At 44.8% G+C, this 18,185-nt stretch overlaps 1 protein-coding gene across 10 annotated transcripts in view; it reads left to right on the top strand.

The window, feature by feature from the left end:
* The first annotated feature begins 3,967 nt into the window (after window positions 1-3,967).
* ADAMTS6 (ADAM metallopeptidase with thrombospondin type 1 motif 6) overlaps window positions 3,968-18,185 on the top strand; it is a 157,683-nt gene continuing 143,465 nt past the window's right edge. For 7 of the 10 annotated variants that reach the window (XM_075526678.1, XM_075526673.1, XM_075526680.1 and 4 more), the window contains exons 1-3: window positions 3,968-4,479; window positions 9,530-9,917; window positions 10,714-11,078. In XM_075526678.1, the coding sequence (XP_075382793.1) occupies window positions 9,821-9,917; window positions 10,714-11,078 (462 nt within the window). In that variant the 5' untranslated portion in view covers window positions 3,968-4,479; window positions 9,530-9,820. Of the gene's footprint in view, window positions 4,480-6,381; window positions 6,504-9,529; window positions 9,918-10,474; window positions 11,079-18,185 lie in introns of those variants that run through there. The other 3 variants (XM_075526679.1, XM_075526672.1, XM_075526677.1) reach the window with 3 other exon arrangements.

Here is an 18,185-nt window from a genome sequence, read left to right as displayed (position 1 = left end):
GCTGGGCAGAAGTAGCCTCAAAGCCATACTTGAAGCCAAATGCATCGCTGTGAATTTTGTATTAGAGGGCCATCAAGGACAGCTCAACTCAAAAGGGGTGCATTTTCCAACTGAAAGTACACTTTGATATGCATTGTCTCTCTGAAATACAACGTGCCAGGCACAATAGCTTCTACTTCTGATGGCAAGTGGTGGGCATTAGGCTGAACACATGGCCCAGGGTAATTTCTAGAGATGTTTTTAGATCTCTTCCTGCAAGGGCAGATGAGATTTGTAAGCAATCTGAACTCGGGCTATTTACAAGGAAAGGTCAGTGAAAGATACTGGATCTCAATAGCACCATAACCTTCAAGCACCCCTGGAATCTTTTAGTTCACGGGACTAAAAATGAAGCCCTTAGGCACATCAAGAGCTTTTCTCCCTATAAGTGCAGATAAAGCACAGAACCTATAGCACATATACATGCAAGGTTACCATCTATTATTTTTTTTAACTATATGGTCAACCAAAGCATTTTAGCAAGTGTATTTATGTAATTTATAATATCATTTTATATTTAATTTTTAAAAATAATTATTATCCCCCAAACACTGCTGGGATATTTCTAAGTATGATACGATACATTATTACCCTCAGGTCTTCACTGACCAGGTAAAAATACATCCTGGAAAAAACCCATACTTTCAAGCATGTCCATCCAAATGTACAGGTAACAAGAATCTCATCATACAGAAATGCACTGCTCACCAAAGACTTGTAGCTTTCTCATCTATATTTACTTCAGTTGAAAAAGCAAGATTCCTGAAATCAACCCCAAATACCTCCAAATATATCTAGCAATGTTACACTGAAGTTTAATATAAATATTTATTTAAACAAAAAAGTGTGCTTGCCAATCTTGTCAGTTGTTGACTATCATACTGAAGGATTCAAAGGCCTAAAGTAAAGTCAAGAGTGCATTAGCTAACTACTTCCATGGTCAGCAAAGACTAACAAACTCATTAAGACATGGAGTAATATGCTTGGTGCTCAATAAATGTGTAATCCTGCCCAAAGCTCTGAGATACAGTTGCCCAAATGGTTTATACATATTATCAGAATTCACAGTAGAATTCCTATCCCTGCTACAAAGACTTCTACTTGCAGCAAAGAAAAATTTATGCTAAGAATCTGCATACTACTTTCCGTGCTCGTTTCTTTTCTAAAAGGTTGCAGATTATAAAAAATGTATATAGATACTATTTAGGCTGACGAAACAAAAATAAAAGCCATCAAATAAGCTCACTATTTTAATCTGAATGACGTACACTCTGAAAAACGATTTTATGCAATAAAGCAAAACAGGTAAGTCAAACTGTATTGGGAATTCTGTCAGAAATTCTAATCACAGGTGGTCAGGAATTTTTTAACTGGAGTCAAAGCTTTTCCTGGTAATATACCAGTTTTCACAAAATTGCTATTGGAAACATTTTCTCAGCTCCAGCAGCAGGTGTAGGCAAGAAAATGTAGTTGTCTGGGACAGGGAATAAATAACTTGTTGGTCTGAGCAAGCAGCTGGGTTTTGCAGGGCCCATATATCTTTGCTTTGCTTTGCTTGATTTAGAGCAGGGAGTTGAACCCATGTGAGGGCCCTAAGCAGACGGTGATAAGCTGTCTTTCTTTTTAGCTTGATGAGTATTTAATCAGTTATACACAGTGGAGCAGCTCCAGCCACGGAGAGGCCAGTCTTCCATACCAGAATAGTCCCCAGCCTAGCCGTCAGACAGCAACGTGAGCATTCCCGAGCCTGACTCGGGCAGGGTCTGATTTGAAGGCAGGTCTCCCAAATCCCATGAGGATACCATATGCATGAGGCAATCGGCTGTGATATGTGTCTGTCTGTTCAAAAGGTTATTTTTGGTCCTTATGCAGAACGGGGAAAAAACTCTCTCTTTGCAATCTGTCCTTTCAAAAGGATAGACTCTCCCAGCTCTCTGTATATACCACCGAGTTTGCAGAAAAGGTTCAGCAGAACCTGCCACAACGCCTGTCTGTGGAGACAGACGATGCGGCTAAGGTACACCTGGCTGCATCCGCCGCAGAGCTTGCTCGGCGAGCGTGGTTCATCCATGTGATCATCTTACACGTTAACTTGCTGCAGAAGCAGGAAATTCGGAATATTCACAAAAAATACTCATCTCTAATGAACACTGGAGACGCCTGTTTCAATCAAGCAGACACACCCGCCAAAGCGGCAATCACCTGCGCACGCAGGCGACGGGGCAGAGGCAGGACTCGCTCCCTCGCTGCGGCCCGGGGCAGCAGCCGCCGGCGCGGCCCGGGCGCTGCCGCGCTCCCTCCCCGCCGGCCGACGCAGGATGGCGCCCTCGGCACGAGCCACTGCCCCGGGGCCAGCAGGTTGGCGACCCATTTCCAGAAGAAAGCGTTCCTCTCTCTGGGTGCCCCTATTCCTGAGGAGGGGTGGGTTTACTGCTGCGGTCTTCAGTGCGCCGACACATTCTGCTGCTCCCCGAGCCGCTGTAACGGTCGTCCGCCCAACGGCTGTAACAGCACCGCGCAAACACGCGTTTATGGCATTCCGTGCGAAGGTGCGGGACGAACGCTGACAAATGCGACTAGCTTTTGGGGGGTTGTGCTCATTTTGCCAGCGCTGCCGTTAAATTTCACATACTTGCATGCAGAATCTAATTCCACTATAGCGGTGCTTCATGCTCAAAGATAAGCGCGCACCATTTATTGGAAGCGGTGAATGCCAGCCACAGGTCCGACTTCACCTCACAGGGCGCGCAGCCAGCCCTTAGCCACCACGAGGGTTACTGAGTGGGCCGTGCACTCTGCAGGCTGGTCCTGTTCTTTCGATCCTCGGAGAAGTCCCAGAGTAGCTGTACTCTTGGACCTTTCCTTGCGAATCACTTCACAGGCCCACCAACTGTTACAGATTCACCAGAAGAATTACACCTACTACCTCCGGCTTGGGAGGAAGATGCGCACAGGCACCATTTGGGAAAAACTGTTAGCCGAAGCTCAAAACCTCAGAACCTACATTCAGGAAGGATTTTTTTTCTCTCTCTCTTTTTTTGGCTATCGGAAATTAACTTGGCGGTTAGGAGAGCAAGTCTCAGGTTCCATCCCCCCCGCCACCGCTAGCTTCACGGAACACAAGCGATCCCCCAGGCCGCCAGCCGCCCTCTGCCATGTCCACCTTCCCCCCGCTTCCAGGCGGGGCTGGCGACGCCGCGACGCGGCCACCGCCTGCGGGTGGCCCCGCTGCCCGCGACCCCCGCCCAGTGCCACCCGGTTCCCCGCCGCAAATGAAAGTGAAAGCGCTGCGCGCGGGGCAGCGGGGGCAGGGCCGGGCCCAGGCGGGACCCCCGGCCGGCCGGGCGGGCCCCAGCCCCGCCGCGGTGGTCGGCCAGCTGCCGCTCGCCGCGCGGGCTCAAAGACCGCCTCCCCGCCGCTGGAAATGGTGTCACTTTCTTTCTTTTATTCAGGCCCGTTATGGGGCGCGAGCCGGGCCCCGCCGGCCGGGAAGGGAAGGGAGGGGAGGGGCAGGGCTACGGCAGGAGGGGCCGTCCCTGCTCGCCGCCAGCCGCCTGCACACCGGGGCTGCTGCGGCGGTGGCCCGGGCGTCCCGGCACCTTCCTGCGGCCGGACCGGGTCGGGTCAGGCCAGGCCGGGCCGGGCCGGGCCGGGCTGCCCGCCGGCAGCGCGGCTCCCGCCTCACCCCGCGGCACCGGGCGGGGGTCGCGCGGCGGACGTTACCCCCATCCCCCCGCCCCCTCGGCCGCGCGCTGCGCGCGGCCTCCCCGCCCCCCCCCCCCCCCCCGCCGTTTTTCGTTACCCCGACTGTGCCCCTGCCCCCCCGCCGCCACGTGACGCAGCGCGCATGCGCGGCCGCGCCGCCGGGCCGGGGCACATCTGCAGGCTGACGTCAGCGTGCTCCGCGCCGTCCCCCGGGCGAGGCTGCCAAGGCTCCTGCTGCCGCCGCGCTCGGCTTGGCCGGGGGCCGGCAGCGAGAGGAGGACTGGGGCTACTTCAACCAAACTTTCCGGAGCCCTTCCTGCTCTGCCTGCCTTCCCTCTCCCCCCTCTCTCCCCCCCGTCTCTCGCTCCCCCCTCTCCCCCCACTCAGATGATATTCACATGGTATTTTGCACAGAGGAGGCTGCTCAAGAGGAGGGCACCCACCCCCACCCCAATATAAGCCTGTTTTTCCTTCCTTCCTCCCCCCCCTTTTTGTTGGAAAGACAAAATGTGCAGGGTGATGGGTTGGGTGAATTGATGGCATCCTTCCTCCTGCCAAGCCAGCCCGTTTTCTGAAAGCCCCGTTTAGGAAGTCTAGAGAATTTTATTCTGTTGGAGAATATAACCCTGATGGTTGCTTGCACAGAGGGGAAAAGCAGAGAGGAAAACGGGAATCGTCCTGTGCAATCTCTATTGTTTGAAACTTACTTTATATCAGAAATTGAAGATGAAAACGGTAAGGAAGATTTCACGCTATTCGATGAAACTTTTTGCTTTTCTTGTGTCCCGAATGATGGTGCGTGCAGGGCTTCGGGGAGCGGGGGGAGGTTGGTACTGCATTAGGCGAGGTGCATTTGGAGCGGTTTCAGAGAGAAACCTTTGAGGATGGGGGAAGGGGGTGCGAGGATTTTCAGCCGAGAAGAGTAGCGATTTACGAAGTACGGTCTCGAGTAGTGCAATTTTTTTAGGTTTTTCATACTTTTCATACGAAGTTGTTGGTAGAGGGAGGACAAAAAAAGTAACCGAACAGCAGATGAAAACCAAAGCAGCCCCCAAGCCCCAGCGACAGCCCGCAGCTATTCCGGATGGCTTTGAGCTTGGGCAGCCCAGCCTTTGGTCGTGCCGTGTCCGGCGTTCTCGCCGCGGCCAGACAAGTGCACGTTTTGTGCCGGGGCTCGGAGGGTCGGCGCGGCCGCCGTCCCGCAGCCCGAAGCTGGCGGGGATGCCGGGCTCTCGCCGGGCTCGTCAGGAAGATGGAAGCGTGTGGTTTTGATTTACTTCGAGCCGCTTGGGATTTGCCAGACTCTTAACCCCGCGGAGCCGTGTTTGTCGGTGTGCGTCTGTCTCCGCAGCGGCCCGGGGTTCAAAGGGACTTTGTTTGGTGGGAGGAGGTGAGTGGGCTCTCGCTCTCAGGCGATGTGTGTGCGATTTTCTCTTCGCTATTTTCTTTCATTGTTGTACAAGGGAGAACAGGGGAGAGACAGAGAGAGGGAGAGTCAGACTCTTGTTTTTATTTGGGCTGCCGGTGCAACGCGTTTGGGCCAAACGCCAAGTGTCTGGGTCACACGCGTTTTATCCAAATAGATTCAGCGCTGCTGTCTGGAAATGGGCTGCTGAAAGTTAACTTTAGGATCAACTCCACCACAGCAACCAGACTCTTCCCTTCAGCCTCTCTAGGGAGGAGGGCTTTTTTTTTTTCTTTTTTCCTTTTTCCTCCTGAATTTTCTTTGAGGGATGTGTGTCTGGTGACCTCCAACTTGCTTCAGTACTAGTTTTTTTTAACTTTTTGTGTGTGCAGACGTGTGTATATAATATGCATATGTGTTGGGCTGTGTGTGTAGCCGTGTATTTTTCTAGTTTGTTGACTTTGTTTGGGGGGGGGGGGTGTTTGCTTTTTTGCATCCCCAACCCTCTCCGAAATGTCATGACAGCTGACCCCTCGGCGGGGCCGGCGGGGAGCCGTGGGGCAGGCGGAGGGGGAGGCTGGCTGTCCATGCGGCGGCAGCCCCGTGTCCCCCCCCCGGGGGGGGGGGGGGAGCCGGCCCCGCCGTACAGCGGGGTTCGCACTCCTCACGCCTCGGTTTCTGGTTAATTCCCGGGGAGGGAGGATCCGTCCTTTCCCTTTGTACGTGTCCCCCTCCCCGCCACCCCCCGGCCCCCGTTGCTTTTCACCGAGCCCTTCCCGGCACGGTCTGCGCGTCGCTCTTTTCGCCCGGGGAGCTCCCAGGGGCACGGCTAATCCCCGGCTTTTGAAGCCCTGCAACGCTTTTCACGGCCAGCCCCGATACCTGTAATTGAATTTGTGTGATTGATGCCCGCCCCCCGCCCCGTCCCCTCCCGCCCGCCCTCCCTCCCCATTTCCTTAGCAACCACTCGTACTGCCGGCCCGGACGCCCGCCCCTGGCCGCGCCTCGCCGCGCCGCTCCCCGCCGGCCGCCCGGGCTGGGGAGGGCGGGAAGGCGGCGGGCACCTCGCGGCGCCGGGGCGAGCCGCTGCCCCCTCCGCAGGCGGCGCGGGGGCCGAGCCGCCGGGGGGGCGTGGTGACTCCCCCGCCCGCCGGGAGCGGCGGGGCCGTTTCCCGCCCGCCGCGGAGCTCGACGGGTCTGTCGCTCCCGTCGAGCCGTCCGTTCCGCCCCGAAGCGTAGCCCCCGGTTGGTCTGGGTCTTCCGGCGCTGCGGCGTCATCTCGTTTCGGCACCTCGGCTGCTACCGGGAGACCTCGTCGCCGCCGCCGAGCGTGCCGGAGCCTGACGGCTCTGCGGTGGGCGCCCCTGGCGTGGAGACCCCGGGAGCGGTGGGGGACGTGGCGGTCCCCGGGGGGGCGGCACGTGTGGCGGTGCGCTTGGGACGGCGGTCTCTTGGGAGCTCGCCTATCCTAAAACTTCAGCGACCTTCAGTTTCAGGGACGCTTTAGTTGGCCAAGACGCCTTTGCTTAGATGGAGGCTCCCGAGGTGACTGGTCTGAGCAGTCTGGCTAGTCACCTCCCCATAATCCACCTTCTGCCCCAAAGTCTTCCAGTATGTGTTTACGGCCTTTTTTCTCCTCGTTGAGTTTCAGTGGGTAGGAAGCGCATGGCACCAGTGACAGGACTGCCACTCTTGTCATCAGTGCCTCCACTGAAATGCCAGTGCCGTGCACCTGCTTTGTTATCGGCATCCTAGATTTTGAAAAAAGTCCTGTACTTTTTATTTGCTGCTTGGCAGAGCTTTTATAATTAGGTAGGAGCTGTGGTTTTAGGTGGTGGTTCAGGACATGGAGCCACACCTGCCCTTACCAGTGGGTGAGCATGTAGTTCAGCCACGAGACAGAGGAAACGCTTCTTAGTGTAAGCTTAGTGTTGACCAAATGTGTCATCTTGACAACAATGAAAGGTGGAATGCTGAATATATGTTACAGAGGAAGACGGAAACAAAAAAGGGTATAGACAGTGGATGCTTTGAGGTTCCTACCAAACTTCATACTAGAAGTACTATAACCAGTGCTTTATCCTTCATGTCCATTACTACTCCTTAAGTCGGAGCATTAATATAGCTACCTGTAGTCTGCTTGTATCAGTCCTCAAGCTGGCTGTAATACTTTTGGAAAGGAGGTTGAAAATTCTGCTGAACCTTCCAGCAAGCTTAATGTGGAAGGAGATTTTTCTTGTGTGAAGCTTGGAATGAGGGAGGCCATTTCACACAGACCCCTGCAAAGACAGTAGACGTGGGTGACTTGGACACTGTTGACCAACACCCACCATGTGGGCCATTGGTGTCTAAATAATGGAGACACTAGTTTATGTCCGATATCCTGAGCTACCTAGCTCCTTAGCTACTACAGTTTCAGGAGATCTTAATGTTAGGATAACTTATTATCAGCCTAACAAGCTGAACATGAGCTCCCCGTTATGATTTTTTTGGCTAAGTAAAAGCCGTGAGGCAATGTTGCCGCTATATATGGCCATAACAAGCCATTACTGGACTACTGTGTCCAGTTCTGGTGTCTGTGCATGGAAAGGGATGCTGACGAATTGGAAAGGGTTCAGAAAAAAACTGCAGAAGTATTTAGACATCTGGAAAGTGGATTGTAGAGAGTGATGTAAACCAAATAGGTTGAGCTGCTTATCAGGTAGTGTCAAGAGGTGCTTGTATCAGATTATAACTATCCATGCAAGGAGAAGAAAGCAGCTCTTTAGCAGACAGGGGTAAAGCAAGATTCAGTGACAGGGATTTGAAACTGGACATTCTCAGATTAGAAATAGGGCACATTATTTAGTGTACTAACGTAGCTGAAGAGTATGGGGTTGATTATGTCTCTTCAAAATTTGTAGAAGGCTAAAAGCTGTAACTAAATATTAGCTAGGAAATAAAGGTTTTACATGGGAGGCCAGACCAGAGATTTTATTGAAATGCTTTGAGGCCTTGCTGCATGTGAACGGTATCACTAAATCCTTATGCTTCCCCAGAAAAAAATACTAGTAAGCCCAAGCTATGCCTGCAAAGTATCTTTTATTCCCTTACAAACCTGATTAAATCCTGTGTGCTGTCTTGACAGATACTTAAAAAATAGGTATTGGAATGATCATTTACACAGTAATAATTAGATGCATTTCCAATTGGCTCAGAAGTTTCCTAATATTCACTGTGATGTTAGTAAACAGGATTTGCATGATGTTGATTATTCTTGGGATGATATGCTACAACTCTTTAACCTGTACAAATAATCCATTGGCTGCAGGGGTATTACCTGTCCGAATGAATGAATGTTGTAAATCATTCCCAGAATTTTAGAAAGGCAAATTTATTTGGTGCATGTGTAAATGACTCTGTATGCTTTTGGATTTTTTTTTTTTAAAGTCTTCCCTTCTTAGGTGTTCTGTTACTCCATTGAGAACACCTAAGAAAGGAAGACTCCTCAGCAGAGTTTGCTCTATGCACAGGTGTGCTGCAGGTGCTTAAGAGGACTGATTAGTACCAGCTGACACAGCACATGGTTTGGTATCCCATGATGCTGGACTCTTAGTTGACTGCATAGATCTTCCATTTAATGTCTGGCCGCAGCTAGAGCTGCTTTTAGTATTACTGCAATAGTGTTTTAAATGCAAAAAAAAAAAAAAAAAGAAAAAAAAAAAGGCAAGTAACATGTTATTTTCTCAATCTTGTGACCTGCAAAATGGCAATAGAAATATATTCTACTACATCAAATTGTAGTTAAGATATATACAAAGCATTTTTTACAACAAATATTTGAAAAATTAGGATGTGTATGATGAATAGCTTCAGATGCTGACATTAGTTCTTCGGTATTAGAACATGCAGCATTCCCATTTAAGTGAATGAGAATTCTGCCTGCATAAGCAGAACCCAGGCCCAAGTAATAACAAAATACATGCTGCAGAAAGATCAGATAACTGTACTCTGGATTCTTTCCCAGGTTCTTCCTTTGTCTACCAGAGTATTGGGTCTAGTTATTCACTGCTGAAATCAATGAGTGCATAGCATTGATTATAGCTGGAACAAGTCTGAACACAGTATTTGAGCAAGAAGAAACTTTAATTTTATGAATCCTTGAGCCTATTTAACATAAAGTCGATATGTGCATCTTAAGCCGTATGGATCTGCTGTTCGAGGTTAATGGTAATTCATGGTTTTTGTAAGATCGTGATCTTGGACCATAAAAATGATAATGGTTGAATATTATTTCAAAATGTTACATTGCATAGTTCACTATGATGGCTTAGTGTTTTGCAGTATAGATCTGTTTTAGTAGGAAGAATTTGCCTTGACTCATTTTCTTTTGTTTTTCAGGAAAAGAAATGGAGCGAGTTCAGTAACTATCCAGTCTAACGTCTTACTGATATCTTAAGGAATCTTACAAATACGTATTTTTAATTGAGAAAATGACTGCAGATATAGAAGAAAGTACAGGTTGTTGGAAAAGAATACCTGTCAAAAAGTGGAACATCCAATAGTTAATTTGGAAGTAGTATAAAATAAATACACCTGTTATGGTGCGATTCTGGAGTGAAGTTAACTCTGTAGCACACAGGTAGCTCTCCAAGGAGGGGAAAAAAAAAGAGCTTTCTGTTTTTCTAAATTATGGAAATTTTTTGGAAGACGTGGACATGGATTTTGAGCCTAGTCATGGTTTCATCGGAATTTCACAGTGACAACAGGCTTTCATATAGTTCTCAAGGTAGGGGTCCGACCTCTGTAGCTGACAAGAAGCATCTATTTTTGCATTGCATTTGGGTAATATTTTCTAAACCATGTTTATATAATTCATGAGATCATATGGGCTCTGCTCTTAGTTTTATCATGATTCATTTTCACAGAAGTTTAAATACAGCAAATCTGATTAAATTTTTTGTTTTAATTTCTTTCTGTCTACTTTTAACTGTAGGAAAGCCTTGCAAATTAAATCTAGTAAAATGTTGTACTTGATAATAGTTTAGAGACTTGCCATAACAACATTAACATGTTTTTAGACTAGGAAATAAGGATCTAATCTTACTTTGATCCATTAACATTTGTAGGTTTTTAATGAAATGAAGAGCCATTTACATGTTTTTACAATATAATACTTTTCATTACTACTGTTTTTGTTCTCGCAGGTGGATGTAATAGCTTTTGTCTTTGAATGGTATCACTGGGAGGAATGTGTCCTTCTTAGGTTATAATTTAGCTCCAAATGTTTACATATTTTGGGTAAATAGGAAAAGATATGTAGTTAAAAACTTCTGTATTTCCAGTGACATCAAATTAATAGGAAACTGAACACATTTTCTTGACTTAAAAAGAAAGAAAAGAATGTTTTATTTTATTTAGTAAAACGCTACATCTTGCGTTGACCTGAAAATTACTTTTATTCATGAGGGTGATGAGATTTAGCCAAGTATGGTTTATGTTTATACTACTACTTGTTGTTTCCTGTTATATTTTCTTCTCTTCTATGCCCACTCCCTGGACTGTCTTACCTTGTGATTACAAAGAGGAATTCCTGTCTTACCTTGAACACTACCAACTAACAATCCCAATAAGGGTTGATCAAAATGGAGCCTTCCTCAGCTTTACTGTGAAAAATGCTAAACCCTCAAGAAGGAGGAGGAGCACAGACCCTTATGACCAAGAACTGGCAGCATCTAAATTATTTTTTAAACTTTCTGCCTATGGCAAGCACTTTCATTTAAACCTGACTCTCAACACAGATTTGGTGTCCAGACATTTTACAGTAGAATACTGGGGGAAAGATGGACCGCAATGGAAGCATGATTTTTTAGACCACTGTCATTACACAGGATATTTGCAAGACCAACACAGTACAACTAAAGTGGCCTTAAGCAACTGCAATGGTCTGGTAAGTGCACATTACATGATCTAGTATAATAGTGTGCTTGTCCCTTGTAAGTTACAGAAGAAGAATTTAATTGGCGTATCTTTCAGTTTTTTGAGTCCCTGCGGGAAGCAAGCAGACAGGAAGGTGCAGAAAACCCCTAAAACCTGATCTGGGTCCTGGGGAAAAGTAGTCATCAGTTTTTCAAGCTTAATTGTAAGTACTAAGACCCAATTCTGTAGTCCTTTAGCAGGCAACATTTTTAGTGTTTACAGTGTCTGCACTAGGGCTGCAAGATTAGGTCTGTGCTGAGATCCTTACAGGTTATAAAAATGTTGCAAGCTCAGGGGGTGGGGAGGAGGGAACAGGGGATCCTTCAGGATGCTGAATCTCTCCAGAGAGACATTAGTGAGCTGAACACACGCTTGTTGTCTTTGAGAATTTGGGTTTAGAAACTTTGAGGAAATAACAGAGAAAGGGAATTGCTTGGTGTAGAAGTTGTCATTGCTATAAATTCAAAGAGTGAAGAAGAAAGTAGGTCCTTTGCAAGTACCAACATCAGAAAGTAATTATTTACTTTTTTAGGAAATACTTTGTTTACAAATTGTAAACTTTTGCATTTAAAAGTAGGATTAGAAATTCGCATCTCTTTTATTCTCGTCTCTTCTTTTACTGTTGATCTCTTGATCACATGATAGTAGTACTTGCATGGGAAAAAAGCCTCTTTTATTCCCAACAGAAATTAGAAAACAAACACAAAAAAATAAAAACCAGACTATTGAGTGACAAAATACTAAAATAGAAGGGCATGACTAGGAAATACTAAATCAAGAGCCAGCAATTTCTTTACTAAAAATATGTGTATATATTCATTCCAGTTTTAATTATAGTAGAACACTGGTCAATCTTCTTGTTAGGAGCAGACAGATCTAACTAATTTCTAAGGAAAAAAAAAAAAGATTACACAGACTTGCTAAACTAATTCCTATTTATCCTTGGAAGTGCTGTTGAATAATGCATGTTGGGATCTTATTTACAAACAAAAGCCAGCTGCTTCAGACCTACATAGGTTGCATTACACCCAGCTACTTGTGTTATCCCTGAAACAGTCTAGGTTAACATTTTGGAGTACTCTTGAGGAAAAATAATTTAATGGGGATTTCCAGGGCTAAGTGAACACTTTCAAAGAAATGTAGCTAAAATGGTGTTCCATCAAGTGTGGTATCACAGTTTGGTTAATGCAGACTTGTAGTAGATAGGTGTGAATTTAGTACAATTTTCACTTTTGTTTTGCAGTTCCCATAGAATAACCTTTTTGTCACAGTTATTTAAGCTCTTAAACCAATATACGCAATCATTTTGCTTTTGAGCTCTTTTCAGCTAAAAATACCATGGAGACCAAATCCCCGCTTTCAGGACTCACTTCTTTAAAAGAGGCCGTATGCCCCTATATCTGCCGAGTTTCTGCCAGTTGAGGCCCAGACTGCTTGGCCCCTTGGAGCCTGCAGTCAGTGCCATGGTGCCGTTTCAGTTCCTCTCTGACCTTGTCCAGGGAGCGAGCCAAGAACTGCTCTTGCCGTAGCTGATTCTTGTTTTCCTGTCATGTTAGGAAAACAAGAGTGGGATGAAGCAGGAAAAAGTCCATGTTTTCCTGTCAGCTTTGCCACTCTCGCACCTCATGGCACTTGTTTTCTTTGAAGAATTTAGCAGCATGGAAGGTGTCATGGTGAAGCAGAATCTTCTTTTCGCTTCCATGCCTCACACCCCGAGGTGACATTTAGCATTCCCATTGCTATGTGTTTTCCCTCTGCCCTCAGCCTTGCTGTTTTGCTGGAGTGAAGCTGCCTGTTGTTCTGTGGTTCTAGGCGTCAGTATGTTAACTCGGTGTTTGTAAGTTAACTTTAGTGTGGAGTGCTTCCCAGTTAAATCATCATCTTCAGTGCTTTTAGTTGTCATCAGCTCTTACGTATTTCTTCCAGGTATTAAGGCAGCCTTAATCCAGTCTCTGGGCACACCACAACCGGCACTCCCAGGTTCCTCATGGTCATGCCTCTTACTTGGGACTGCAAGTGTCAGGTGTCCACTGCATCTCCTAGAAAGACCTAGTCACAAGCCCGTGAGGCTCCTGTCATGCTCCAGAAGCAGCAACAGGGGTGACACAAGACTCTTTCTCAGAGAGGCAGGAATCCTGCAGAGGGGTGCAGCGGTAGGCTTGACTCAGTATCGTCCTCTACCTTACGGTAGAGGACCTCTCTGTCATCCAGTGTTGGCAGGGCCTTCCAGAGCACTGAGTAGGGGAGTTATCACTCCGTTCAGATAAATCCATCGCAGAGTTATTTTTAAATGATAATTCCTACTGACGAATACTTTGTTATACAGCTGCTGGTTAGAACATGTTTAATAAAGCAATTGGCAGTGAATATTGAAGACACTATTGCTTGTTTTAGAACTACTGATAGTTCAGAATATGTCGTGCTTAAGGCATTCGTTATATTTTCCAGTCTGCTGGTCTGTAAGAGACTGCCAGTCACATTCTGCATAGTCTTTGATTAACATCTGTCTCAAAGCCAGTCATTTTAAGTTTAACTCTGAAACAAGTAGTAATCTTTAACAGTGAGTGTTGCTCACAAGCAAAATTTAAGCAGTCCATTTATTCCAGTTGTCCTGTTAGGCCTCAGTATTGCCAAATGAGTCAAATTTCTTCCCCTTATTGAATGTTTTGAGTTATTCTGTTCAGTTATTCAGGGTGGTCAGGTGAGACCACGATGTAATTAACATAAGTTGTATGACTGTGAAGAACACTTGTAGTATCTGAGAGGAGTGCTATTGTAAGGAGGGCTTTCTCTCAGTTTCATTACAGTAAAAGTGACGAGCAGTCTGTTCGTTTCCCTGTCACTGTTTCCTGTTTCAGCCTCTCCCTCTATATTTCTCATTACTAAGTGCCCCAGAATTACAGGCTGCTACTCACTGAAGTTTCATTCCAGCAGTTTCCATCTGCTGGGCCCTGATTATGCTATAAATTGTCTGAAGTTACGAGGAAAGCTCTATAATCCAGTGAGCCGTCATGTGAGGAAACTGAAGGTCTTGTCCGGCCGGCTTGCTGGCTTCCAAACTCATATTTACTTTAGTGGATGTTACGTTTGTGGATGGATTGCAGGTTTGGCCTTCTCGTGAAACAGCCTGCAATGAGCAGCATTTTGGGGCCTTTGAATGTTAGGTGCAAGGCAACAAGGCTGAGGCATTGCCTAAACTGAATAGGTCACACTGAAGGAAAGAAGAGAAGAAACAATGGTAGACTGCCTGAAGAGAGAAGAACTTCACCTCAAGGGAAAGAAGTTTGTCTAATTCTGAGGGGAGCAGGTCTTAAAGAAGAAAAGTTTTGGAGCTCATAGTAGTGGAATCGAGCAGAAACCAAACTTCTTGCATTCTCACCCACCTCTGTCCTCTGCCAGGTGTCAAAGCTCTTCACTGAGTGCTCAAACAAGTTTTCCACAGTAGCAGATTTTCTCATTTTGAGCTGAAAAGCCCAGTAGTGGGAAATACTTTAAAATGTGTAGAAAGTGATTATTATTAGGAAAGTGAATGAGAGGTTAAATCACATTTTGAGGCTACTATGGTTCCAAGGAAATGTTTAATGTAAAAGGCCAAGTATTTCCATGGCATGTGAAGTTCCATGCACTGACTAACATTTATGCTGGGTAGCACAGATGTCTCCATCCAAACAGAAATGATAAAGAAAGCACAAGAAGTAGGCTGTGGCTAAAAGCATGACCTTACTTGGTTAAAGGAGGAATTATTTTGCTGGAAGACTTTATGTTTGTTTCATGTATTCCTAAATTTATATATGTATAAATTATTCATATTCTTCTCAAATTAGCTCATGTGAAAGCTGATTCTACCATAAAGAATGCATCTACTTTTGTAGATTATAAATTGGTATTTTTGAATCTTATGTAAAATAATGTCTAATTTATAAAATAATTTATAAAGATCAGAAATGATGTTGAAAAGGGTTTAGTGTTCTTTGGAGTTCTCTTTGGTACTAATACGTATTTGCAGTATAGACTTAGTATTCAGAAACATATATAAGCTGTCTCTGTCCTAGTTTTAAGGTGTCTGTTAGATTCTATGATGTACTGTCTCAGGCCAGATCACTATTTTTTTCACCTTTAAGAACACAGTAAGCTAATGCAATCTTCTTCCTCAGTCGTAAAACCACACTGAAGTGTATAGCCAGCTGTAGATATACTGAACAACACTGACATGTTTTCAGAACTTTCCATTGCTACTACTTTATATTAAAAATGGACAAAGCATAAAGTCTAGAAAGGTTCAAGGCATGGAGAAATTGTAAAACAGTAGTACTGTGTGGAAAAGGCACGCACTTCCTTGTCCTCCATAATTCCGTTTGCTTCTGCGACTAATTGACATCCCCCATCTGAAGGAAGTTAATGCCCCAGCTGGACAGCCTGACAGAAGAAGATTCCTTTTCACAAATTCAGGGGAACTCCATGTGGATTCACAGATTTGTCTGAGCATGTCAAACTGCTGGATCCAGACCTTATATATGTTAGCAGGAGTTGGCAGTCTGTAGTGGGATTGGATAACACAGGACCTCAAACAATCTGTTTTAGATAATAATCTTGGGAATGTTGCTTGTAGTAACCTACTTAGGGCATTCAGCTCGTTTCTTAAATTCATGGTATTTTGTCAAAACCTTGTGCTGGTCATTCTTAGGTCTTAATGACATTTCTTATGCTTTGGAGCAGAAGTTTAGTTTACAAACTGTTCAAATACAAAAGCAAAACAAAACAAAAAGATTAAAATTGATTCCTTTTAATTCTTTAAAAGGGCATTATTTCAATCTCCTTTTTCAACTGAAACTGTGTTTTTATCAAATAGTAGATTATAAGCCAAAACCGGGGTTAGGAATGTTGGTTGGATATAATAGCATAATTCCCACAATTTATTAATCAGGCATTGCTGAATGCATATACAATGGAAGTATCTCTAGCCACATGAATTTTCTAAACTCAGAATAAATGCTGGTTGTCACTGACATAGGTATTTTATGTACAGAATTCAAAGTACTTCTTAAAAATCAGTCACTGTGATTCAACAAGACCACTTGCATAAGTTTAATATGGGAAGAACGGTTTTGTTTGCAAGCAAAATTCATATATTAAGTTTAAAATGGTATATATATGCAGGGCTTATGTGAAAAGCATATGCAGGGCAAGTGCGTTTTCAACGTTTATCAAATCACTTGGCTAGCTGCAGCAACTGACCGCATACATGTTCTGACTACGTGATCGTAGGTGTGAGTTAAAATTTATTTGCAGTTCCTCAACTAAATTTTATTAAAATCTCTCTTTTCTTAAACCACCATAGCGTTGGGCAGATGAGATCAAATGTCAGCTAGGCATAGGAAAAATGAGTGATACTCTCTTAACCTTTTTCACTGCTGGTACCTGAAGGAACTTGATCATAGTTTGCAGAGGTTCATAATAGTTTTTGCGTATTTGCTCCTGCAAATAAGCAATTTGTATAGAGAATTAATGCTGCAGTTAAGGGTTGTTTATGGTATCTGAATTGACTCACTCCCACTGAGGTCATCTCACTGCTTAAAACTATCATTTTCAGTGTCTTACATAAATGTCTCATTCATGCTTAGACTTGTTAACCTGGCTGGACTTGAGTACAGACATGAAGGTTGTATCCTCTGGAGTAATTAGATTTAGGTTAAGACCTGCCCTGTTGCAGAGACAGAGCCACAGGTTGGATGGTACCTCTGTCTCCTCAGGCTTGGCATGAAGCGGACAGCCTTATGGTGTTGGCCAGAACCACTCAGCAGGACTCTCTTCCTGTGGGAACGTAATAACAGAGCTTATAATGGCTCAGGATTCGCTTGAACCCAGATGTCTGACATCCAGACTGGATGCAGTCCAGACTGTCAAGGTTCTTTCTGCACATCTGGCAAAGCCAGTTACAATTTGGTTTGTATTTTCAATGCTATTTAAGCAGCAGTGTACCAGTAAATGATTTATTTTTTAGTAAAATCTTAGGCTCCAGGTAACAAGAAAGCATTGTGAGAGGAATTTGATACCAGCATCTTCCAGGTGAATGTGGACGCTGGTGTTAGCTTCTTGAGTAAATAATTGAGTTCATAATGAAAAACACCACTGAAGAGGAATACTTACTGTTATAGTCACTATGTAAGGAATGTGTAATTAAAAGCTGCAATGTGTTAATACATATATTTTCAAAATTTATAAATAGGGTTATATTTGGAAAACACTGTTCTTTCTGGTGTGTTATACAGGATTTTTTATTTTGTAAGTTTTATGTTGTTACTGAAATCCAGTTATTCCAAGGGTGAACAACAGCAGGCATTTGATGTACAAACCAGGAGCAGGAGGAGAGCTTTGACCAAGAGTACGATGGCAAGCCCTGATCAGCTTTAGGATATTTAGAGCAGATATGGAGCAAGTGGTCTTATGGCTGATCATAGAGGTCTCATCGGAGGAAAAAAATAACTTTAAAAAAAGGCTCATGCATAGTACTTGCTTTACAGATCAAAGGTGTGGTAGAAATTTGTGATTCATCAAATCAGGATATGAATGCAGAAGTTCCTGCTTCCAGTCTCCCGCCTGATGAGTAGCTCTTTCTCCTGGTGTAGAAAGTTCATACATTCAGAATTTTCTAGATACAGATACCAGAATTTTTTATTTAGCACATATAGGTGTAGGAATCTGTCAGGGCTTATTCCCCAATATTTCTATATCTGAAAGGTTCCCAAAACTGTATTTTCTGCTAAACTTCAGTTTTAATTGCTGAAGGTTCAGGAAATTGCATAGTTGGCCTGAAATCTCCCCTTTCTTTCTTAAACCACTTCCTGTTTGGAAAAAGCTGAGTTCACAAATGTGAAAGTTATGAGAATAGAATATCTACTATTCTGCACTGCAGTATGAAGAAAAAAAATGTTCATTTGTTATGGAGAGTGAGGTCTAGTGCACAGTCTGCAACAACTTGGATTTGCCAGATTTATGGCAAGACCTTTTAAGGAATAAATGCTTTGTAGATAGTGTATCTGAAGTTAATATGAATAATTTGATTTTAATAACTAGCTCA

This window comes from Mycteria americana, chromosome Z (genome assembly GCF_035582795.1).
Source record: "Mycteria americana isolate JAX WOST 10 ecotype Jacksonville Zoo and Gardens chromosome Z, USCA_MyAme_1.0, whole genome shotgun sequence".
Lineage (NCBI taxonomy): Eukaryota > Metazoa > Chordata > Aves > Ciconiiformes > Ciconiidae > Mycteria > Mycteria americana.
Note: the sequence above shows the minus strand (reverse complement) of the source record. Positions and strands in the feature narration are given on the sequence as shown.